General features: G+C 51.6%; 1 protein-coding gene across 1 annotated transcript in view; it reads right to left on the bottom strand.

The window, feature by feature from the left end:
- Nucleotides 1-24,658, bottom strand: part of LOC102562201 (mucin-5B) — a 72,529-nt gene that overhangs the window by 15,500 nt on the left and 32,371 nt on the right. The window contains exons 26-31 of the mRNA XM_059721338.1: nt 23,862-24,018; nt 23,046-23,174; nt 21,745-21,886; nt 19,852-19,898; nt 19,567-19,758; nt 214-18,294 (exon numbers count right to left, since the gene is read on the bottom strand). Of these exons, the coding sequence (XP_059577321.1) occupies nt 214-18,294; nt 19,567-19,758; nt 19,852-19,898; nt 21,745-21,886; nt 23,046-23,174; nt 23,862-24,018 (18,748 nt within the window). The remainder of the gene's footprint in view (nt 1-213; nt 18,295-19,566; nt 19,759-19,851; nt 19,899-21,744; nt 21,887-23,045; nt 23,175-23,861; nt 24,019-24,658) is intronic.

Here is a 24,658-nt window from a genome sequence, read left to right as displayed (position 1 = left end):
AGAAAACAAAATTAAAATTGAAATTACACAGATGATAGAATTTTTTTCAAAAAATCAACAACCAAGAGATGTCAATATTTGACACCCATACATGGATCTTATACACAAAAAAGACAAATATTTAAAAAGTATTTCATACAGTTAGCTTAATAAAATAATGAAGGGCTAACATTTCTCTTTATTATACTTATAGCAGCCAAATAATAAACTTACCAGGAGAAAACAAATGGTCAAATACATGGCAGAAACATGCAGTTGTTCTGCTTGCAGTGGAAGACTCAGTTTCTTTAGTTCTGAATATTCCCCCTGTAGTTTGATTCTGAGTGCTGGTGGAAAATATTGAGGCACTTTCAGTGGTTGTAGATACTAAAGTAGATAAGGTAGAAACTGTGGAACCTACTACCTGAGGGGCGTGGGTTGCAGGTGTCTTAGTAATAATGCTGATTGAGGGCTTTCCTCGGCTTGTAGCCAGGGTAGTAGTGGGGAATACTATTGATGTTGTTATGGCCGGCGTGGAGGTTGTGGTAGCAAGGGAAGTGGTAGTTTTCAGTGTGGTTATGCAGTTGGGGTTGGCGTGACAGCACCAGAATCGAACTTCGTAGTTGAAACACATCTTAAATTTCCCTGTTTGCTCGCTGTTTCTGCACACCAGCCCAGAGTCCAGGCTGCAGTGCACGTTCTGAGCCAGTTGAGCCAGGCTTAGGTCTGGGTAGTTTTGTGCCCTGCATTGAATTTTCTCCGGCTTGTGGCAGATTGGCTTTCCAGCAGCGTGGATATTGGAGAGGGTTTCCATGTCTCCTCCCTCGGGTCCAGAAGTTGGGAAGTCTATATCAATCCAGGGTGTCCAGGCACAGGTTGGCTCGCAGGAGGTTGGGGTAGGAGAAGCAGCTGAGGTGACTGCTGTTGTGGTGGGGGTTAAGGGCACTGGAGTAGGGGTGCTCTGTGTTGTTGTGGCTGTTTCGGAGGTGGTGAAACCACGTGTAGTACTTGCTGCAGTAGTGGGTCCCCGAGTTGGAAGAGTGGAGGCGGTGGAGGCTGCTGAGGTGGTGTGGGTTATCTCGGGTGTGGTCCCTGGTGGCGTAGTAGGTGTGGCAGCAGCTGTGCTTGTGGGCCTGGCTGTAGTGGGGACGAGAGTGGTCTTGGTGGGCTCTACAACTTCCCCCGGGGGGCTTGTGATAATGAGCGTGGTGCCTTCAGTGGTTGAGGTGCTGGCTGGAGGATGGGTGGAAGGCGCTAATGAGGGTGGAGACGTGCTCGTGTGTCCAGTGGTGGTGCCCGGCTTGGGGGTGGGGGTAGCAAGGGAGGTGGTTGTTTGCAGTGTAGTAATGCAGCTGGGGTTGGCGTGACAGCACCAGAATCGAACTTCGTAGTTGAAACACATCTTAAATTTCCCTGTTTGCTCGCTGTTTCTGCACACCAGCCCAGAGTCCAGGCTGCAGTGCACGTTCTGAGCCAGTTGAGCCAGGCTTAGGTCTGGGTAGTTTTGTGCCCTGCATTGAATTTTCTCCGGCTTGTGGCAGATTGGCTTTCCAGCAGCGTGGATATTGGAGAGGGTTTCCATGTCTCCTCCCTCGGGTCCAGAAGTTGGGAAGTCTATATCAATCCAGGGTGTCCAGGCACAGGTTGGCTCGCAGGAGGTTGGGGTAGGAGAAGCAGCTGAGGTGACTGCTGTTGTGGTGGGGGTTAAGGGCACTGGAGTAGGGGTGCTCTGTGTTGTTGTGGCTGTTTCGGAGGTGGTGAAACCACGTGTAGTACTTGCTGCAGTAGTGGGTCCCCGAGTTGGAAGAGTGGAGGCGGTGGAGGCTGCTGAGGAGGTGGGGGTTACCTCGGGCGTGGTCCCTGGTGGCGTAGTAGGTGTGACAGCAGCTGTGCTTGTGGGCCTGGCTGTAGTGGGGACGAGAGTGGTCTTGGTGGGCTCTACAACTTCCACCGGGGGGCTTGTGATAATGAGCGTGGTGCCTTCAGTGGTTGAGGTGCTGGCTGGAGGATGGGTGGAAGGCGCTAATGAGGGTGGAGACGTGCTCGTGTGTCCAGTGGTGGTGCCCGGCTTGGGGGTGGGGGTAGCAAGGGAGGTGGTTGTTTGCAGTGTAGTAATGCAGTTGGGGTTGGCGTGACAGCACCAGAATCGAACTTCGTAGTTGAAACACATCTTAAATTTCCCTGTTTGCTCGCTGTTTCTGCACACCAGCCCAGAGTCCAGGCTGCAGTGCACGTTCTGAGCCAGTTGAGCCAGGCTTAGGTCTGGGTAGTTTTGTGCCCTGCATTGAATTTTCTCCGGCTTGTGGCAGATTGGCTTTCCAGCAGCGTGGATATTGGAGAGGGTTTCCATGTCTCCTCCCTCGGGTCCAGAAGTTGGGAAGTCTATATCAATCCAGGGTGTCCAGGCACAGGTTGGCTCGCAGGAGGTTGGGGTAGGAGAAGCAGCTGAGGTGACTGCTGTTGTGGTGGGGGTTAAGGGCACTGGAGTAGGGGTGCTCTGTGTTGTTGTGGCTGTTTCGGAGGTGGTGAAACCACGTGTAGTACTTGCTGCAGTAGTGGGTCCCCGAGTTGGAAGAGTGGAGGCGGTGGAGGCTGCTGAGGAGGTGGGGGTTATCTCGGGCGTGGTCCCTGGTGGCGTAGTAGGTGTGACAGCAGCTGTGCTTGTGGGCCTGGCTGTAGTGGGGACGAGAGTGGTCTTGGTGGGCTCTACAACTTCCACCGGGGGGCTTGTGATAATGAGCGTGGTGCCTTCAGTGGTTGAGGTGCTGGCTGGAGGATGGGTGGAAGGCGCTAATGAGGGTGGAGACGTGCTCGTGTGTCCAGTGGTAGTGCCCGGCTTGGGGGTGGGGGTAGCAAGGGAGGTGGTTGTTTGCAGTGTAGTAATGCAGCTGGGGTTGGCGTGACAGCACCAGAATCGAACTTCGTAGTTGAAACACATCTTAAATTTCCCTGTTTGCTCGCTGTTTCTGCACACCAGCCCAGAGTCCAGGCTGCAGTGCACGTTCTGAGCCAGTTGAGCCAGGCTTAGGTCTGGGTAGTTTTGTGCCCTGCATTGAATTTTCTCCGGCTTGTGGCAGATTGGCTTTCCAGCAGCGTGGATATTGGAGAGGGTTTCCATGTCTCCTCCCTCGGGTCCAGAAGTTGGGAAGTCTATATCAATCCAGGGTGTCCAGGCACAGGTTGGCTCGCAGGAGGTTGGGGTAGGAGAAGCAGCTGAGGTGACTGCTGTTGTGGTGGGGGTTAAGGGCACTGGAGTAGGGGTGCTCTGTGTTGTTGTGGCTGTTTCGGAGGTGGTGAAACCACGTGTAGTACTTGCTGCAGTAGTGGGTCCCCGAGTTGGAAGAGTGGAGGCGGTGGAGGCTGCTGAGGAGGTGGGGGTTACCTCGGGCGTGGTCCCTGGTGGCGTAGTAGGTGTGACAGCAGCTGTGCTTGTGGGCCTGGCTGTAGTGGGGACGAGAGTGGTCTTGGTGGGCTCTACAACTTCCACCGGGGGGCTTGTGATAATGAGCGTGGTGCCTTCAGTGGTTGAGGTGCTGGCTGGAGGATGGGTGGAAGGCGCTAATGAGGGTGGAGACGTGCTCGTGTGTCCAGTGGTGGTGCCCGGCTTGGGGGTGGGGGTAGCAAGGGAGGTGGTTGTTTGCAGTGTAGTAATGCAGTTGGGGTTGGCGTGACAGCACCAGAATCGAACTTCGTAGTTGAAACACATCTTAAATTTCCCTGTTTGCTCGCTGTTTCTGCACACCAGCCCAGAGTCCAGGCTGCAGTGCACGTTCTGAGCCAGTTGAGCCAGGCTTAGGTCTGGGTAGTTTTGTGCCCTGCATTGAATTTTCTCCGGCTTGTGGCAGATTGGCTTTCCAGCAGCGTGGATATTGGAGAGGGTTTCCATGTCTCCTCCCTCGGGTCCAGAAGTTGGGAAGTCTATATCAATCCAGGGGGTCCAGGCACAGGTTGGCTCGCAGGAGGTTGGGGTAGGAGAAGCAGCTGAGGTGACTGCTGTTGTGGTGGGGGTTAAGGGCACTGGAGTAGGGGTGCTCTGTGTTGTTGTGGCTGTTTCGGAGGTGGTGAAACCACGTGTAGTACTTGCTGCAGTAGTGGGTCCCCGAGTTGGAAGAGTGGAGGCGGTGGAGGCTGCTGAGGAGGTGGGGGTTATCTCGGGCGTGGTCCCTGGTGGCGTAGTAGGTGTCACAGCAGCTGTGCTTGTGGGCCTGGCTGTAGTGGGGACGAAAGTGGTCTTGGTGGGCTCTACAACTTCCCCCGGGGGGCTTGTGATAATGAGCGTGGTGCCTTCAGTGGTTGAGGTGCTGGCTGGAGGATGGGTGGAAGGCGCTAATGAGGGTGGAGACGTGCTCGTGTGTCCAGTGGTAGTGCCCGGCTTGGGGGTGGGGGTAGCAAGGGAGGTGGTTGTTTGCAGTGTAGTAATGCAGCTGGGGTTGGCATGACAGCACCAGAATCGAACTTCGTAGTTGAAACACATCTTAAATTTCCCTGTTTGCTCGCTGTTTCTGCACACCAGCCCAGAGTCCAGGCTGCAGTGCACGTTCTGAGCCAGTTGAGCCAGGCTTAGGTCTGGGTAGTTTTGTGCCCTGCATTGAATTTTCTCCGGCTTGTGGCAGATTGGCTTTCCAGCAGCGTGGATATTGGAGAGGGTTTCCATGTCTCCTCCCTCGGGTCCAGAAGTTGGGAAGTCTATATCAATCCAGGGGGTCCAGGCACAGGTTGGCTCGCAGGAGGTTGGGGTAGGAGAAGCAGCTGAGGTGACTGCTGTTGTGGTGGGGGTTAAGGGCACTGGAGTAGGGGTGCTCTGTGTTGTTGTGGCTGTTTCGGAGGTGGTGAAACCACGTGTAGTACTTGCTGCAGTAGTGGGTCCCCGAGTTGGAAGAGTGGAGGCGGTGGAGGCTGCTGAGGTGGTGGGGGTTATCTCGGGCGTGGTCCCTGGTGGCGTAGTAGGTGTGACAGCAGCTGTGCTTGTGGGCCTGGCTGTAGTGGGGACGAGAGTGGTCTTGGTGGGCTCTACAACTTCCCCCGGGGGGCTTGTGATAATGAGCGTGGTGCCTTCAGTGGTTGAGGTGCTGACTGGAGGATGGGTGGAAGGCGCTAATGAGGGTGGAGACGTGCTCGTGTGTCCTGTGGTGGTGCCCGGCTTGGGGGTGGGGGTAGCAAGGGAGGTGGTTGTTTGCAGTGTAGTAATGCAGCTGGGGTTGGCGTGACAGCACCAGAATCGAACTTCGTAGTTGAAACACATCTTAAATTTCCCTGTTTGCTCGCTGTTTCTGCACACCAGCCCAGAGTCCAGGCTGCAGTGCACGTTCTGAGCCAGTTGAGCCAGGCTTAGGTCTGGGTAGTTTTGTGCCCTGCATTGAATTTTCTCCGGCTTGTGGCAGATTGGCTTTCCAGCAGCGTGGATATTGGAGAGGGTTTCCATGTCTCCTCCCTCGGGTCCAGAAGTTGGGAAGTCTATATCAATCCAGGGTGTCCAGGCACAGGTTGGCTCGCAGGAGGTTGGGGTAGGAGAAGCAGCTGAGGTGACTGCTGTTGTGGTGGGGGTTAAGGGCACTGGAGTAGGGGTGCTCTGTGTTGTTGTGGCTGTTTCGGAGGTGGTGAAACCACGTGTAGTACTTGCTGCAGTAGTGGGTCCCCGAGTTGGAAGAGTGGAGGCGGTGGAGGCTGCTGAGGAGGTGGGGGTTATCTCGGGCGTGGTCCCTGGTGGCGTAGTAGGTGTGACAGCAGCTGTGCTTGTGGGCCTGGCTGTAGTGGGGACGAGAGTGGTCTTGGTGGGCTCTACAACTTCCACCGGGGGGCTTGTGATAATGAGCGTGGTGCCTTCAGTGGTTGAGGTGCTGGCTGGAGGATGGGTGGAAGGCGCTAATGAGGGTGGAGACGTGCTCGTGTGTCCAGTGGTAGTGCCCGGCTTGGGGGTGGGGGTAGCAAGGGAGGTGGTTGTTTGCAGTGTAGTAATGCAGCTGGGGTTGGCGTGACAGCACCAGAATCGAACTTCGTAGTTGAAACACATCTTAAATTTCCCTGTTTGCTCGCTGTTTCTGCACACCAGCCCAGAGTCCAGGCTGCAGTGCACGTTCTGAGCCAGTTGAGCCAGGCTTAGGTCTGGGTAGTTTTGTGCCCTGCATTGAATTTTCTCCGGCTTGTGGCAGATTGGCTTTCCAGCAGCGTGGATATTGGAGAGGGTTTCCATGTCTCCTCCCTCGGGTCCAGAAGTTGGGAAGTCTATATCAATCCAGGGTGTCCAGGCACAGGTTGGCTCGCAGGAGGTTGGGGTAGGAGAAGCAGCTGAGGTGACTGCTGTTGTGGTGGGGGTTAAGGGCACTGGAGTAGGGGTGCTCTGTGTTGTTGTGGCTGTTTCGGAGGTGGTGAAACCACGTGTAGTACTTGCTGCAGTAGTGGGTCCCCGAGTTGGAAGAGTGGAGGCGGTGGAGGCTGCTGAGGAGGTGGGGGTTACCTCGGGCGTGGTCCCTGGTGGCGTAGTAGGTGTGACAGCAGCTGTGCTTGTGGGCCTGGCTGTAGTGGGGACGAGAGTGGTCTTGGTGGGCTCTACAACTTCCACCGGGGGGCTTGTGATAATGAGCGTGGTGCCTTCAGTGGTTGAGGTGCTGGCTGGAGGATGGGTGGAAGGCGCTAATGAGGGTGGAGACGTGCTCGTGTGTCCAGTGGTGGTGCCCGGCTTGGGGGTGGGGGTAGCAAGGGAGGTGGTTGTTTGCAGTGTAGTAATGCAGTTGGGGTTGGCGTGACAGCACCAGAATCGAACTTCGTAGTTGAAACACATCTTAAATTTCCCTGTTTGCTCGCTGTTTCTGCACACCAGCCCAGAGTCCAGGCTGCAGTGCACGTTCTGAGCCAGTTGAGCCAGGCTTAGGTCTGGGTAGTTTTGTGCCCTGCATTGAATTTTCTCCGGCTTGTGGCAGATTGGCTTTCCAGCAGCGTGGATATTGGAGAGGGTTTCCATGTCTCCTCCCTCGGGTCCAGAAGTTGGGAAGTCTATATCAATCCAGGGGGTCCAGGCACAGGTTGGCTCGCAGGAGGTTGGGGTAGGAGAAGCAGCTGAGGTGACTGCTGTTGTGGTGGGGGTTAAGGGCACTGGAGTAGGGGTGCTCTGTGTTGTTGTGGCTGTTTCGGAGGTGGTGAAACCACGTGTAGTACTTGCTGCAGTAGTGGGTCCCCGAGTTGGAAGAGTGGAGGCGGTGGAGGCTGCTGAGGAGGTGGGGGTTATCTCGGGCGTGGTCCCTGGTGGCGTAGTAGGTGTCACAGCAGCTGTGCTTGTGGGCCTGGCTGTAGTGGGGACGAAAGTGGTCTTGGTGGGCTCTACAACTTCCCCCGGGGGGCTTGTGATAATGAGCGTGGTGCCTTCAGTGGTTGAGGTGCTGGCTGGAGGATGGGTGGAAGGCGCTAATGAGGGTGGAGACGTGCTCGTGTGTCCAGTGGTAGTGCCCGGCTTGGGGGTGGGGGTAGCAAGGGAGGTGGTTGTTTGCAGTGTAGTAATGCAGCTGGGGTTGGCATGACAGCACCAGAATCGAACTTCGTAGTTGAAACACATCTTAAATTTCCCTGTTTGCTCGCTGTTTCTGCACACCAGCCCAGAGTCCAGGCTGCAGTGCACGTTCTGAGCCAGTTGAGCCAGGCTTAGGTCTGGGTAGTTTTGTGCCCTGCATTGAATTTTCTCCGGCTTGTGGCAGATTGGCTTTCCAGCAGCGTGGATATTGGAGAGGGTTTCCATGTCTCCTCCCTCGGGTCCAGAAGTTGGGAAGTCTATATCAATCCAGGGGGTCCAGGCACAGGTTGGCTCGCAGGAGGTTGGGGTAGGAGAAGCAGCTGAGGTGACTGCTGTTGTGGTGGGGGTTAAGGGCACTGGAGTAGGGGTGCTCTGTGTTGTTGTGGCTGTTTCGGAGGTGGTGAAACCACGTGTAGTACTTGCTGCAGTAGTGGGTCCCCGAGTTGGAAGAGTGGAGGCGGTGGAGGCTGCTGAGGTGGTGGGGGTTATCTCGGGCGTGGTCCCTGGTGGCGTAGTAGGTGTGACAGCAGCTGTGCTTGTGGGCCTGGCTGTAGTGGGGACGAGAGTGGTCTTGGTGGGCTCTACAACTTCCCCCGGGGGGCTTGTGATAATGAGCGTGGTGCCTTCAGTGGTTGAGGTGCTGACTGGAGGATGGGTGGAAGGCGCTAATGAGGGTGGAGACGTGCTCGTGTGTCCTGTGGTGGTGCCCGGCTTGGGGGTGGGGGTAGCAAGGGAGGTGGTTGTTTGCAGTGTAGTAATGCAGCTGGGGTTGGCGTGACAGCACCAGAATCGAACTTCGTAGTTGAAACACATCTTAAATTTCCCTGTTTGCTCGCTGTTTCTGCACACCAGCCCAGAGTCCAGGCTGCAGTGCACGTTCTGAGCCAGTTGAGCCAGGCTTAGGTCTGGGTAGTTTTGTGCCCTGCATTGAATTTTCTCCGGCTTGTGGCAGATTGGCTTTCCAGCAGCGTGGATATTGGAGAGGGTTTCCATGTCTCCTCCCTCGGGTCCAGAAGTTGGGAAGTCTATATCAATCCAGGGTGTCCAGGCACAGGTTGGCTCGCAGGAGGTTGGGGTAGGAGAAGCAGCTGAGGTGACTGCTGTTGTGGTGGGGGTTAAGGGCACTGGAGTAGGGGTGCTCTGTGTTGTTGTGGCTGTTTCGGAGGTGGTGAAACCACGTGTAGTACTTGCTGCAGTAGTGGGTCCCCGAGTTGGAAGAGTGGAGGCGGTGGAGGCTGCTGAGGAGGTGGGGGTTATCTCGGGCGTGGTCCCTGGTGGCGTAGTAGGTGTGACAGCAGCTGTGCTTGTGGGCCTGGCTGTAGTGGGGACGAGAGTGGTCTTGGTGGGCTCTACAACTTCCACCGGGGGGCTTGTGATAATGAGCGTGGTGCCTTCAGTGGTTGAGGTGCTGGCTGGAGGATGGGTGGAAGGCGCTAATGAGGGTGGAGACGTGCTCGTGTGTCCAGTGGTAGTGCCCGGCTTGGGGGTGGGGGTAGCAAGGGAGGTGGTTGTTTGCAGTGTAGTAATGCAGCTGGGGTTGGCGTGACAGCACCAGAATCGAACTTCGTAGTTGAAACACATCTTAAATTTCCCTGTTTGCTCGCTGTTTCTGCACACCAGCCCAGAGTCCAGGCTGCAGTGCACGTTCTGAGCCAGTTGAGCCAGGCTTAGGTCTGGGTAGTTTTGTGCCCTGCATTGAATTTTCTCCGGCTTGTGGCAGATTGGCTTTCCAGCAGCGTGGATATTGGAGAGGGTTTCCATGTCTCCTCCCTCGGGTCCAGAAGTTGGGAAGTCTATATCAATCCAGGGTGTCCAGGCACAGGTTGGCTCGCAGGAGGTTGGGGTAGGAGAAGCAGCTGAGGTGACTGCTGTTGTGGTGGGGGTTAAGGGCACTGGAGTAGGGGTGCTCTGTGTTGTTGTGGCTGTTTCGGAGGTGGTGAAACCACGTGTAGTACTTGCTGCAGTAGTGGGTCCCCGAGTTGGAAGAGTGGAGGCGGTGGAGGCTGCTGAGGAGGTGGGGGTTACCTCGGGCGTGGTCCCTGGTGGCGTAGTAGGTGTGACAGCAGCTGTGCTTGTGGGCCTGGCTGTAGTGGGGACGAGAGTGGTCTTGGTGGGCTCTACAACTTCCACCGGGGGGCTTGTGATAATGAGCGTGGTGCCTTCAGTGGTTGAGGTGCTGGCTGGAGGATGGGTGGAAGGCGCTAATGAGGGTGGAGACGTGCTCGTGTGTCCAGTGGTGGTGCCCGGCTTGGGGGTGGGGGTAGCAAGGGAGGTGGTTGTTTGCAGTGTAGTAATGCAGTTGGGGTTGGCGTGACAGCACCAGAATCGAACTTCGTAGTTGAAACACATCTTAAATTTCCCTGTTTGCTCGCTGTTTCTGCACACCAGCCCAGAGTCCAGGCTGCAGTGCACGTTCTGAGCCAGTTGAGCCAGGCTTAGGTCTGGGTAGTTTTGTGCCCTGCATTGAATTTTCTCCGGCTTGTGGCAGATTGGCTTTCCAGCAGCGTGGATATTGGAGAGGGTTTCCATGTCTCCTCCCTCGGGTCCAGAAGTTGGGAAGTCTATATCAATCCAGGGGGTCCAGGCACAGGTTGGCTCGCAGGAGGTTGGGGTAGGAGAAGCAGCTGAGGTGACTGCTGTTGTGGTGGGGGTTAAGGGCACTGGAGTAGGGGTGCTCTGTGTTGTTGTGGCTGTTTCGGAGGTGGTGAAACCACGTGTAGTACTTGCTGCAGTAGTGGGTCCCCGAGTTGGAAGAGTGGAGGCGGTGGAGGCTGCTGAGGAGGTGGGGGTTATCTCGGGCGTGGTCCCTGGTGGCGTAGTAGGTGTCACAGCAGCTGTGCTTGTGGGCCTGGCTGTAGTGGGGACGAAAGTGGTCTTGGTGGGCTCTACAACTTCCCCCGGGGGGCTTGTGATAATGAGCGTGGTGCCTTCAGTGGTTGAGGTGCTGGCTGGAGGATGGGTGGAAGGCGCTAATGAGGGTGGAGACGTGCTCGTGTGTCCAGTGGTAGTGCCCGGCTTGGGGGTGGGGGTAGCAAGGGAGGTGGTTGTTTGCAGTGTAGTAATGCAGCTGGGGTTGGCATGACAGCACCAGAATCGAACTTCGTAGTTGAAACACATCTTAAATTTCCCTGTTTGCTCGCTGTTTCTGCACACCAGCCCAGAGTCCAGGCTGCAGTGCACGTTCTGAGCCAGTTGAGCCAGGCTTAGGTCTGGGTAGTTTTGTGCCCTGCATTGAATTTTCTCCGGCTTGTGGCAGATTGGCTTTCCAGCAGCGTGGATATTGGAGAGGGTTTCCATGTCTCCTCCCTCGGGTCCAGAAGTTGGGAAGTCTATATCAATCCAGGGGGTCCAGGCACAGGTTGGCTCGCAGGAGGTTGGGGTAGGAGAAGCAGCTGAGGTGACTGCTGTTGTGGTGGGGGTTAAGGGCACTGGAGTAGGGGTGCTCTGTGTTGTTGTGGCTGTTTCGGAGGTGGTGAAACCACGTGTAGTACTTGCTGCAGTAGTGGGTCCCCGAGTTGGAAGAGTGGAGGCGGTGGAGGCTGCTGAGGTGGTGGGGGTTATCTCGGGCGTGGTCCCTGGTGGCGTAGTAGGTGTGACAGCAGCTGTGCTTGTGGGCCTGGCTGTAGTGGGGACGAGAGTGGTCTTGGTGGGCTCTACAACTTCCCCCGGGGGGCTTGTGATAATGAGCGTGGTGCCTTCAGTGGTTGAGGTGCTGACTGGAGGATGGGTGGAAGGCGCTAATGAGGGTGGAGACGTGCTCGTGTGTCCTGTGGTGGTGCCCGGCTTGGGGGTGGGGGTAGCAAGGGAGGTGGTTGTTTGCAGTGTAGTAATGCAGCTGGGGTTGGCGTGACAGCACCAGAATCGAACTTCGTAGTTGAAACACATCTTAAATTTCCCTGTTTGCTCGCTGTTTCTGCACACCAGCCCAGAGTCCAGGCTGCAGTGCACGTTCTGAGCCAGTTGAGCCAGGCTTAGGTCTGGGTAGTTTTGTGCCCTGCATTGAATTTTCTCCGGCTTGTGGCAGATTGGCTTTCCAGCAGCGTGGATATTGGAGAGGGTTTCCATGTCTCCTCCCTCGGGTCCAGAAGTTGGGAAGTCTATATCAATCCAGGGGGTCCAGGCACAGGTTGGCTCGCAGGAGGTTGGGGTAGGAGAAGCAGCTGAGGTGACTGCTGTTGTGGTGGGGGTTAAGGGCACTGGAGTAGGGGTGCTCTGTGTTGTTGTGGGTGTTTCGGAGGTGGTGAAACCACGTGTAGTACTTGCTGCAGTAGTGGGTCCCCGAGTTGGAAGAGTGGAGGCGGTGGAGGCTGCTGAGGTGGTGGGGGTTATCTCGGGCGTGGTCCCTGGTGGCGTAGTAGGTGTGACAGCAGCTGTGCTTGTGGGCCTGGCTGTAGTGGGGACGAGAGTGGTCTTGGTGGGCTCTACAACTTCCACCGGGGGGCTTGTGATAATGAGCGTGGTGCCTTCAGTGGTTGAGGTGCTGGCTGGAGGATGGGTGGAAGGCGCTAATGAGGGTGGAGACGTGCTCGTGTGTCCAGTGGTAGTGCCCGGCTTGGGGGTGGGGGTAGCAAGGGAGGTGGTTGTTTGCAGTGTAGTAATGCAGCTGGGGTTGGCGTGACAGCACCAGAATCGAACTTCGTAGTTGAAACACATCTTAAATTTCCCTGTTTGCTCGCTGTTTCTGCACACCAGCCCAGAGTCCAGGCTGCAGTGCACGTTCTGAGCCAGTTGAGCCAGGCTTAGGTCTGGGTAGTTTTGTGCCCTGCATTGAATTTTCTCCGGCTTGTGGCAGATTGGCTTTCCAGCAGCGTGGATATTGGAGAGGGTTTCCATGTCTCCTCCCTCGGGTCCAGAAGTTGGGAAGTCTATATCAATCCAGGGTGTCCAGGCACAGGTTGGCTCGCAGGAGGTTGGGGTAGGAGAAGCAGCTGAGGTGACTGCTGTTGTGGTGGGGGTTAAGGGCACTGGAGTAGGGGTGCTCTGTGTTGTTGTGGCTGTTTCGGAGGTGGTGAAACCACGTGTAGTACTTGCTGCAGTAGTGGGTCCCCGAGTTGGAAGAGTGGAGGCGGTGGAGGCTGCTGAGGAGGTGGGGGTTACCTCGGGCGTGGTCCCTGGTGGCGTAGTAGGTGTGACAGCAGCTGTGCTTGTGGGCCTGGCTGTAGTGGGGACGAGAGTGGTCTTGGTGGGCTCTACAACTTCCACCGGGGGGCTTGTGATAATGAGCGTGGTGCCTTCAGTGGTTGAGGTGCTGGCTGGAGGATGGGTGGAAGGCGCTAATGAGGGTGGAGACGTGCTCGTGTGTCCAGTGGTGGTGCCCGGCTTGGGGGTGGGGGTAGCAAGGGAGGTGGTTGTTTGCAGTGTAGTAATGCAGTTGGGGTTGGCGTGACAGCACCAGAATCGAACTTCGTAGTTGAAACACATCTTAAATTTCCCTGTTTGCTCGCTGTTTCTGCACACCAGCCCAGAGTCCAGGCTGCAGTGCACGTTCTGAGCCAGTTGAGCCAGGCTTAGGTCTGGGTAGTTTTGTGCCCTGCATTGAATTTTCTCCGGCTTGTGGCAGATTGGCTTTCCAGCAGCGTGGATATTGGAGAGGGTTTCCATGTCTCCTCCCTCGGGTCCAGAAGTTGGGAAGTCTATATCAATCCAGGGGGTCCAGGCACAGGTTGGCTCGCAGGAGGTTGGGGTAGGAGAAGCAGCTGAGGTGACTGCTGTTGTGGTGGGGGTTAAGGGCACTGGAGTAGGGGTGCTCTGTGTTGTTGTGGCTGTTTCGGAGGTGGTGAAACCACGTGTAGTACTTGCTGCAGTAGTGGGTCCCCGAGTTGGAAGAGTGGAGGCGGTGGAGGCTGCTGAGGTGGTGGGGTTTATCTCGGGCGTGGTCCCTGGTGGCGTAGTAGGTGTGACAGCAGCTGTGCTTGTGGGCCTGGCTGTAGTGGGGACGAGAGTGGTCTTGGTGGGCTCTACAACTTCCCCCGGGGGGCTTGTGATAATGAGCGTGGTGCCTTCAGTGGTTGAGGTGCTGACTGGAGGATGGGTGGAAGGCGCTAATGAGGGTGGAGACGTGCTCGTGTGTCCTGTGGTGGTGCCCGGCTTGGGGGTGGGGGTAGCAAGGGAGGTGGTTGTTTGCAGTGTAGTAATGCAGCTGGGGTTGGCGTGACAGCACCAGAATCGAACTTCGTAGTTGAAACACATCTTAAATTTCCCTGTTTGCTCGCTGTTTCTGCACACCAGCCCAGAGTCCAGGCTGCAGTGCACGTTCTGAGCCAGTTGAGCCAGGCTTAGGTCTGGGTAGTTTTGTGCCCTGCATTGAATTTTCTCCGGCTTGTGGCAGATTGGCTTTCCAGCAGCGTGGATATTGGAGAGGGTTTCCATGTCTCCTCCCTCGGGTCCAGAAGTTGGGAAGTCTATATCAATCCAGGGGGTCCAGGCACAGGTTGGCTCGCAGGAGGTTGGGGTAGGAGAAGCAGCTGAGGTGACTGCTGTTGTGGTGGGGGTTAAGGGCACTGGAGTAGGGGTGCTCTGTGTTGTTGTGGCTGTTTCGGAGGTGGTGAAACCACGTGTAGTACTTGCTGCAGTAGTGGGTCCCCGAGTTGGAAGAGTGGAGGCGGTGGAGGCTGCTGAGGTGGTGGGGGTTATCTCGGGCGTGGTCCCTGGTGGCGTAGTAGGTGTGACAGCAGCTGTGCTTGTGGGCCTGGCTGTAGTGGGGACGAGAGTGGTCTTGGTGGGCTCTACAACTTCCACCGGGGGGCTTGTGATAATGAGCGTGGTGCCTTCAGTGGTTGAGGTGCTGGCTGGAGGATGGGTGGAAGGCGCTAATGAGGGTGGAGACGTGCTCGTGTGTCCAGTGGTAGTGCCCGGCTTGGGGGTGGGGGTAGCAAGGGAGGTGGTTGTTTGCAGTGTAGTAATGCAGCTGGGGTTGGCGTGACAGCACCAGAATCGAACTTCGTAGTTGAAACACATCTTAAATTTCCCTGTTTGCTCGCTGTTTCTGCACACCAGCCCAGAGTCCAGGCTGCAGTGCACGTTCTGAGCCAGTTGAGCCAGGCTTAGGTCTGGGTAGTTTTGTGCCCTGCATTGAATTTTCTCCGGCTTGTGGCAGATTGGCTTTCCAGCAGCGTGGATATTGGAGAGGGTTTCCATGTCTCCTCCCTCGGGTCCAGAAGTTGGGAAGTCTATATCAATCCAGGGTGTCCAGGCACAGGTTGGCTCGCAGGAGGTTGGGGTAGGAGAAGCAGCTGAGGTGACTGCTGTTGTGGTGGGGGTTAAGGGCACTGGAGTAGGGGTGCTCTGTGTTGTTGTGGCTGTTTCGGAGGTGGTGAAACCACGTGTAGTACTTGCTGCAGTAGTGGGTCCCCGAGTTGGAAGAGTGGAGGCGGTGGAGGCTGCTGAGGAGGTGGGGGTTACCTCGGGCGTGGTCCCTGGTGGCGTAGTAGGTGTGACAGCAGCTGTGCTTGTGGGCCTGGCTGTAGTGGGGACGAGAGTGGTCTTGGTGGGCTCTACAACTTCCACCGGGGGGCTTGTGATAATGAGCGTGGTGCCTTCAGTGGTTGAGGTGCTGGCTGGAGGATGGGTGGAAGGCGCTAATGAGGGTGGAGACGTGCTCGTGTGTCCAGTGGTGGTGCCCGGCTTGGGGGTGGGGGTAGCAAGGGAGGTGGTTGTTTGCAGTGTAGTAATGCAGTTGGGGTTGGCGTGACAGCACCAGAATCGAACTTCGTAGTTGAAACACATCTTAAATTTCCCTGTTTGCTCGCTGTTTCTGCACACCAGCCCAGAGTCCAGGCTGCAGTGCACGTTCTGAGCCAGTTGAGCCAGGCTTAGGTCTGGGTAGTTTTGTGCCCTGCATTGAATTTTCTCCGGCTTGTGGCAGATTGGCTTTCCAGCAGCGTGGATATTGGAGAGGGTTTCCATGTCTCCTCCCTCGGGTCCAGAAGTTGGGAAGTCTATATCAATCCAGGGTGTCCAGGCACAGGTTGGCTCGCAGGAGGTTGGGGTAGGAGAAGCAGCTGAGGTGACTGCTGTTGTGGTGGGGGTTAAGGGCACTGGAGTAGGGGTGCTCTGTGTTGTTGTGGCTGTTTCGGAGGTGGTGAAACCACGTGTAGTACTTGCTGCAGTAGTGGGTCCCTGAATTGGAATAGTGGAGGTGGTGGAGGCTGCTGAGGTGGTGGGGGTTATCTTGGGCGTGGTCCCTGGTGGCGTAGTAGGTGTGATAGCAGCTGTGCTTGTGGGCCTGGCTGTAGTGGGGACGAGAGTGGTCTTGGTGGGCTCTACAACTTCCCCCGGGGGGCTTGTGATAATGAGCGTGGTGGCTTCAGTGGTTGAGGTGCTGACTGGAGGATGGGTGGAAGGCGCTAATGAGGGTGGAGACGTGCTCGTGTGTCTAGTGGTGGTGCCCGGCTTGGGGGTGGGGGTAGCAAGGGAGGTGGTTGTTTGCAGTGTAGTAATGCAGTTGGGGTTGGCGTGACAGCACCAGAATCGAACTTCGTAGTTGAAACACATCTTAAATTTCCCTGTTTGCTCGCTGTTTCTGCACACCAGCCCAGAGTCCAGGCTGCAGTGCACGTTCTGAGCCAGTTGAGCCAGGCTTAGGTCTGGGTAGTTCTGTGCCCTGCATTGAATTTTCTCCGGCTTGTGGCAGATTGGCTTTCCAGCAGCGTGGATATTGGAGAGGGTTTCCATGTCTCCTCCCTCGGGTCCAGAAGTTGGGAAGTCTATATCTATCCAGGGGGTCCAGGCACAGGTTGGCTCGCAGGAGGTTGGGGTACGAGAAGCAGCTGAGGTGACTGCTGTTGTGGTGGGGGTTAAGGGCACTGGAGTAGGGGTGCTCTGTGTTGTTGTGGGTGTTTCGGAGGTGGTGAAACCACGTGTAGTACTTGCTGCAGTAGTGGGTCCCCGAGTTGGAAGAGTGGAGGCGGTGGAGGCTGCTGAGGTGGTGGGGGTTATCTCGGGCGTGGTCCCTGGTGGCGTAGTAGGTGTGACAGCAGCTGTGCTTGTGGGCCTGGCTGTAGTGGGGACGAGAGTGGTCTTGGTGGGCTCTACAACTTCCACCGGGGGGCTTGTGATAATGAGCGTGGTGCCTTCAGTGGTTGAGGTGCTGACTGGAGGATGGGTGGAAGGCGCTAATGAGGGTGGAGACGTGCTCGTGTGTCCAGTGGTGGTGCCCGGCTTGGGGGTGGGGGTAGCAAGGGAGGTGGTTGTTTGCAGTGTAGTAATGCAGCTGGGGTTGGCGTGACAGCACCAGAATCGAACTTCGTAGTTGAAACACATCTTAAATTTCCCTGTTTGCTCGCTGTTTCTGCACACCAGCCCAGAGTCCAGGCTGCAGTGCACGTTCTGAGCCAGTTGAGCCAGGCTTAGGTCTGGGTAGTTTTGTGCCCTGCATTGAATTTTCTCCGGCTTGTGGCAGATTGGCTTTCCAGCAGCGTGGATATTGGAGAGGGTTTCCATGTCTCCTCCCTCGGGTCCAGAAGTTGGGAAGTCTATATCAATCCAGGGTGTCCAGGCACAGGTTGGCTCGCAGGAGGTTGGGGTACGAGAAGCAGCTGAGGTGACTGCTGTTGTGGTGGGTGTTAAGGGCACTGGAGTAGGGGTGCTCTGTGTTGTTGTGGGTGTTTCGGAGGTGGTGAAACCACGTGTAGTACTTGCTGCAGTGGTGGGTCCCCGAGTTGGAAGAGTGGAGGCGGTGGAGGCTGCTGAGGAGGTGGGGGTTATCTCGGGCGTGGTCCCTGGTGGCGTAGTAGGTGTGACAGCAGCTGTGCTTGTGGGCCTGGCTGTAGTGGGGACGAGAGTGGTCTTGGTGGGCTCTACAACTTCCCCCGGGGGGCTTGTGATAATGAGCGTGGTGCCTTCAGTGGTTGAGGTGCTGGCTGGTGGATGGGTGGAAGGTGCTAATGAGGGTGGAGACGTGCTCGTGTGTCTAGTGGTGGTGCCCGGCTTGGGGGTGGGGGTAGCAAGGGAGGTGGTTGTTTGCAGTGTAGTAATGCAGCTGGGGTTGGCGTGACAGCACCAGAATCGAACTTCGTAGTTGAAACACATCTTAAATTTCCCTGTTTGCTCGCTGTTTCTGCACACCAGCCCAGAGTCCAGGCTGCAGTGCACGTTCTGAGCCAGTTGAGCCAGGCTTAGGTCTGGGTAGTTCTGTGCCCTGCATTGAATTTTCTCCGGCTTGTGGCAGATTGGCTTTCCAGCAGCGTGGATATTGGAGAGGGTTTCCATGTCTCCTCCCTCGGGTCCAGAAGTTGGGAAGTCTATATCAATCCAGGGGGTCCAGGCACAGGTTGGCTCGCAGGAGGTTGGGGTAGGAGAAGGAGCTGAGGTGACTGCTGCTGTGGTGTTGTATGAGAATGTAGGTTGACTTTTAGTCGTTTTAAGGTTTCCTTCTGTCCCTATTGTCTGTGTTGGTTTAGAAACTTCTGTTGACTCAAGTGATGTAACTGTTAATGTTGAATATGCCATAGTTGTCCCTGCTGTGGTGGGTTTCAAAGGGTTACATGGTATATAGATACAGCACTGTATTCTTATTTCATAATTGTAGCAGATTTGTTCATGTTGGTCCTTGTTATTACATATCAGTCCTTGGGTTTTGCTACACTCTACTTTTTGGTTCAGGTTTTGTAACGACGTGTTTGGAAATTGTGCTGCTCTGCATTCAATGTCATTTGGTGTTTTGCATATCTTGTGTCCTGCATTTATTAGATTTGCAATAGTTTCATAATCTCCGTTACTGGAACCAGATGTTGGATGGCTGGCATCATACCATTCTGACCATTCACATACTCTGTGGACACATACTGTTGTAGCAGTTGCTATAGCTGTTGTTCCTGTTGTAAAAAGAACAGAATTTGTTGGTTGTCTTCATATTCTAGATATTGTATAGATTTTTAAAATGTATTAGTTAATTAGACATATTTTTGTATTTTAGGCCCTGCTAGTCTATTGAAATGATGAAATTACCCATCATTCATAGATTATAAAAGCTTTTAATAGAAGGACCTGAATGATCTTTCAATTTTACATTCTGGGAGGTATGTGGTAGAGCCTTTTGTCCTCTTCTTTATGTTCATACAGTAACAAACTTAGCCGAGTTAAGTGGGTATTTTTCTTCATTGTCATTTAGAGGTATCCCATTTTTTTTGTTGCGTGGTACAGATATGCTATACAATTCCTTAATGTTACCAAGCATACTTAATGTAACACCATGTACAGCGTGTAACTGCTAGGATCAATTTTTTCCCTGTATTCTGTCTATTGTAGCTTTTTACGGTGGGTTCTAACTAAATTAAAATTACACCTTCACTTTTTAGCAGTGAGAGTTATTTCATGCTTTGTATTAAAATGACAGGAAAGTAATATTTAGAAATTCTTACATATTTTAACATAATTTCCTGTTATAATTAGTATTATTCAGACATTCTTATTGCATGTATGCTGGTTTGTTCACAGGGAAGCTGTTTTTGTTTGATACAGCATTCAAGTCATTATGCTTTGTTACTGATGTCAGTACATGCTTCTATGGACACTTTTATTTTTGTCATACAGTCAAAATCACGAGTTAATGCCAGGATCATGGAGGACTAGTATAAGAGGTGTTTGGGGGAAATTTGGTTACAAGAACTTGAGTAGTTGCAACAAGTGTCAAAGGACATTTTTAGATAACTTCAGCTTTCCCTCACAAAGAATATCTTAGCTTTGAGATGCTTTAACATGTTTATTTTATTTTACATTCATTATTTATTATTGCTTTCCACTAACATGTAGAGGGAGGAGTATTAAATATGGTGTCTAAGACTAGTAGTCCACGTGAAGCAGCTTGAAAGCTGCTCTATTCTCTACTTGGGACAGGTAGGGTTGTCCAAGGCATAAAGAGGAAATGCTAAACTGCCTTTGCTTTGAAGAAATTCCCAGTAGTGGGGGTTGTTTTTCATAGTTGCTGCAATACCTTGTCCCACTTGATTTAAGTGACCCTCACAAGGATGGAGCTACCAGATAAGGGTCTTATTTCCCTAAAAGGATTCAACATTTTATATGAAAGGCATGTGCAGAAATCACAATGCAAAGGTGTTTCCACTGGTCTGATAAAAACACAGATATACCTGTAACAATAGTTGTAGGTGTACTGAATTCAAATGGAGGTGTGGTTGTAGGAGTATTACATATATATATATGTCTGGTTATTGTTCCATTTACATCACAAACTGCACTAAAGCAGCCTCCAGTTCCATCTGTGGTGTTGTAAATGACCTCTTGATACTCATATTTTTTCCCTTCATAAATGCAGTAACATGCTGTAAATCAGAAAAAGTAAAATGAGGTGTCATGTAAAGAGAAAGAGACATTTTCCATCTGTTTTTTTCAAGAATAAATCTTTATCGCCTTACCTGTTTTCTCGTACATGCAGTTTATTTTGCCTTCCTGTGTGCATTTACTGAAAGAAAGAACATACAGAAGAAAAGTGAGAGTGAATATGCATGAGGGATGGTGAAGTCATTTATTACTATGGTATTTTCACTGAATTCCTATAAGAGACTAATCATAAACCAGAATAAGGTTATTTTGGGCATGTCTACACGTGAGATTAATGCACACAAATAAACTCTGGAGCATATTGCTCCAGAGTTTATTTGTGCACAGCACATGGAGCCTGTCTGGAGCAGCCTGGGCTAGCAAGGGACTTGAGGGGTAGGCCTGCCAGCCCAGGCTTCATATGCTGTGGACTGGCTGGCTGGGGCATGTGGGTGCTGCAGTACAGGGGCTGACTGCTGGCTAGATCCTTACTGAAGCACCTTTTGCCCCAGCCAACTGGGGCAATGTCTACATGTGCGCTGCTGTGCACAGTAAATCTTTGCAGCAAGGTAGTACCTGTAGTTTACAAATACTGCCCTGCTGTGGAGTTTATTAGTTTCATGTGCCCTAATATGGGTGCATGTGTAGATGCCGAGACGTTTACTGTGCAGTTAGTCAACTGTGCAGTAAATGTCTCATATAGATGTGCCCGCTGAGTCATTATTTGATGAAAATTCAGATTTTGGATAGCTGGCAGTATTTGTAAACTACACGTACTGTCTTGCTGCAGAGTTTTATTGTGTGCAAGAATGCACATGGAGACATTACCCCAGCTGGCTGGGGCAAAGGATGCTTCAGTAAGGGAAAGAAAACCTGAATCCCTGGTGAACACCAAAGGATGTATTCAGGTTGCCTGTGCAAATATGACCCCTTATTGTCAAACACCACTTTTCATATTGCTGGTGAGAAGCTAAGTTCTACTGAAGTGATTTTCTGTTCTGTTGTATTTCAAGCACTTTCTATGTAAATCCTTTAGCTTACTGCTCAGAAAGGAATTTAAAAATGCATTTGTTGTATTCTGCACTCCTGTTCTAAGGAGATGAGCAGCTATCATTCAAACACTGACTAGTTAGGAAGAGGCACTACTTGCTGCTCACAGTGCCTTCTTCATGGCCCAACTAAAAGCTCTTTCTTCCTCTTTTTGGGCAGTTCTGGCAATGGACCAGCATGGGTCGGTGTGAGGCTTAAAAGAGGATTCACTCCTCCCCCAGTTTCTTCTGATTGTGCCAGCCCCTTTCTTATGCTTTCTCCTTAATGTTTAGTTCATGTCAGCATTTCTTCCTGCCATTTTTTGCCACAGACATCTCATTATGCCCCACCTCCTGCAGAAACATGAACTCAAGGATCATGGGAGACTGCAGACACAAGTCTTGAGAAAAACTAAACATTCCTCACCCTTCTCTTGTCTAGGTAAGAAAAAGGAAAATGTCCAAATACTAGACAGTATTTATAATTAATAAAGACTGCATATGACTGTGAAATATGCCACAGAAACAAATCTGTTTATGTAATGACTTCCTATAAAGCTGCTCAGCTCCTTAGAAAAACCAAAATCAAATGCCAAAATATATAAGTATGTAGAATGTATTTTATTATAATGATGGAAGCACTGGTAGTCTTCCAAATTGCTTCAGAATTGTAAATATATCAATAAAATATTATGTTCAATTGATACATACACACACACACACACACAATTAAAATGAAGCACCTATATATATATAATGGCGCTTCATTTTAATTATTTACTGGAAAAATGCAGATTTGGGGGTTTTAAATCAGAGATTTTGCCATTTTTATGAGATTTTGCAATTTTTAAACGGAGAAAACCAAGGTCTCTCATGTTCCCATAGGGGCAGGGGCACACAATTTTCAGAGTGCTTTGATTCTTTCCCCTCCTCATGGTCATCCTGGCTATTAAATCTTACCATAACTGACAACTGTCCTGTGAGTAGGTCTTTCCTGGTTCCACATAGTTTCCTAGATCATCATAACATCCACAGGTATCAGTACAGTTCATCGTATGCTCATTAAAATATGGTTTGTCTGGTGAACAGGTTGGGTAGCACCCTGCAAGAAAAAAAGATGGCATGTATTTAAGAAGAACCTTTACACAGAAAATAGTTCCTTTTTTTCTACTTTTGCCTATATTTCTCTGGAATAAGGTGTTTCTAAATTTGGAGAACCTCTTCCAGCCAAACTTGCTTTGGCTTCCTCTTTTTCTAAGCTGTCCTTTATAACTGATAGAAACTGATAAATGCATGTGGGACTTGTAGAGCAAAGAACTTATTGAGCGCATGTACATGTCCTTTAATGCATTGTAGGTAATGCACATCAAATCTAGTACTTTCATTGTGAGGTACTAGAAAAAGGTACATTAGCCTATTTTAATGTGCATTACCTAAAGAGTATGTTTTTTGTGACTTTAATATACATTAAAATAGGCTAATGAGCATTAAAGTGCAAGTGTAGATGTGCCCATTCATATCTCAGTGCTTTCATAGGTCTTTAAAAATATTTCTCTTTACTTATGTCTCTCTCAGGTGATCCAAGCACCCCATGACCACTCAGGTTTTATCTTCACTGCATTGTTGGCTCAAGGTATAACTTGAGCTTTGCTCTTGGCCTGATTTCCAGGCGCACACAAAAATATCTAGCTCAAGTTAAGTAGTATTTAAAACATAGCTCCTGTCCGGTTGGAGGACTGACTGAGGCAGAATGTAGTGAAGCTGTAAGGCTGATGATAGTGTCATTAGTAACACAAGTGGGGATGAAGTGGCTCAAGTTAGAACAGACCACCATCTGCTTTTCAGATCACCATGTTAATTCAAGCACAATGCTAATTCCTCTGTACTGTTTATCAGACCTTTCTATACAGGTTGAGTGTTGTTTCGCTATGTGGTCATTCTTAGACAGAGTATGCTAGCTCATGTAGAAGGAGCTGTGTGTGCTAACTGGAGTTAACTCCTGCACCCCCTCCCCACCCACCCGCTGTGACATCCAGGCCCTGTACCGGTTGATTTGCGCTGGGCTTCACACCCTGCTACGGTTGTCTCTGAGTAAGACAAAATGTTACCTTTATTTATGCAGATGTGACACTGATGGAAAAAAATAGATCTTAGCAATGCAACTGAAGAGAGAATTTGGTCCAACAATAACTGATCTGGAAAAATAGTGTCACCAGTTATGTACTCTACAGTGACAGGGGTAATGTTGTGGTTCTTTTTACCTTCTAAGCCTGAGAACTGATTAAGGCATCTTCCAGTTGGATTCCTACAGGTCTTCATGCAGGGAGCCCCACAAGGCTTGTAGTGCCATTCACATTCCCCCTTTGGGTTGTAATAATCACAGAACATAGCTAGAGTAAACAGGAAAACAGACATGTTCAGAAGAAAATGTTGTGTTGTTGATTTATTATTTAGACATCCCATTATACCACAGTCACGCTGCTTGACTAGTTGTGAAAATCACAAACTAAGAGCTGAATCTGCATAATCGCCATAGAATCATAGGATTGAAAAGGACCTCCAGGTTCATGTAATCCAGTGGGGACCATCCTTTTTAGTAGGTATGCCACAAATTGGCCCCATACCTCCCCCACCGAGTGCCACTCTGATCCCCTTTCCTTGTCTGATGTACTTCCTGATCTGTTTCCTTCCCTGTGGTGTCTGTCCAATCTGCTACTTTTCTTTCTGTTCCTTGCCCTATCTGCCACTGTGCTTCCTGTCTCCTCCCTGATCTCTATGCCTCTTGTGGCACCTGTGCCACACGCTGGTCACCCTGATCTGATCTAGCCCCCTTCACAGATAGTGTCACCAGTCTGGTTCAACGTGATAGTTAGACACCATGCGGTTGTCAGGAAGCCCCACAGGTATGTATAGGTATATTCTATATCTTTAAGAAGGGCAGCATGTTCTTGTGCAGGGACATTAATGAGTCTTGAGAACCAATTGCTGTCATACATTTAAAAGCATTCTCAGTAGATTTGCCTTGAAATTGCAGTAATATCCATTCAGTCTCCATTAAGTGAAGGGGTAATACTCACGACAGATTGATGGTGTTCTCCAGGCCACGCAGACTCCAAATTCACTGCATACTTGAGCATAGGCAGCTACTGCAGTACAGAAACATTCACAGTCTCCTCCACTGTCACAGGCACATGCATCAGTTACACATGATTCATAGTATTTTTTTGCATCAACCTGTAAGAAAAGCCAATAGTTGGCATAAGCCTTCCTTTCTCAGGTTGCATCTTGCTTTGCTAGAATGATTCTCCTTCTGATCTTGAAATACTAAAAAAAGGCCCAAATCAGCAATTTCTTTATCTTCCTGTACTGTTAGACAAAGCAGGCTGATGCTACTTCCTACACAAGGTGGCCAAAACAGGTGTGTTTAAATCACATATTTAACAATTAACATCAACATATTTGCAGGATTTGGACCATCTAGTTAGGTAACTATGTTTGAAGATCAAGGTTTGTTTCTATGGAAAGTATTAGCGTATCACAAAGAGCAAGTTTTAACATACATTGTTTTCTGTGTGATTTAGTAATGGCTGTTGATGTCCCAAGTAACACTTTCCCCTTACCACTCCAACATGCTAATAATTAACCCAGGGAGACAGCTTGTATTCTGTACATGGCATTTCAAGAAAATAGCAACCATCATAGTCTAAAAACCAACTGGATACCAGTTTATTTTAAGACTACTTTTCTTGTACATTGGAAAAACATGGATGCTTCCTGACAGAGGAACTGTCTATTCTATTGTTTAGAAATCATCCACTGGGGCAAAATAAACCAGCTTGAGGTTTACCTGTGACAATTCAAAGTGAAGCATACC

This window comes from Alligator mississippiensis, chromosome 2 (genome assembly GCF_030867095.1).
Source record: "Alligator mississippiensis isolate rAllMis1 chromosome 2, rAllMis1, whole genome shotgun sequence".
NCBI lineage: Eukaryota > Metazoa > Chordata > Crocodylia > Alligatoridae > Alligator > Alligator mississippiensis.
The sequence above is the reverse complement of the archived record's forward strand: the minus strand, read 5'-3'. Positions and strand labels throughout refer to the sequence as shown.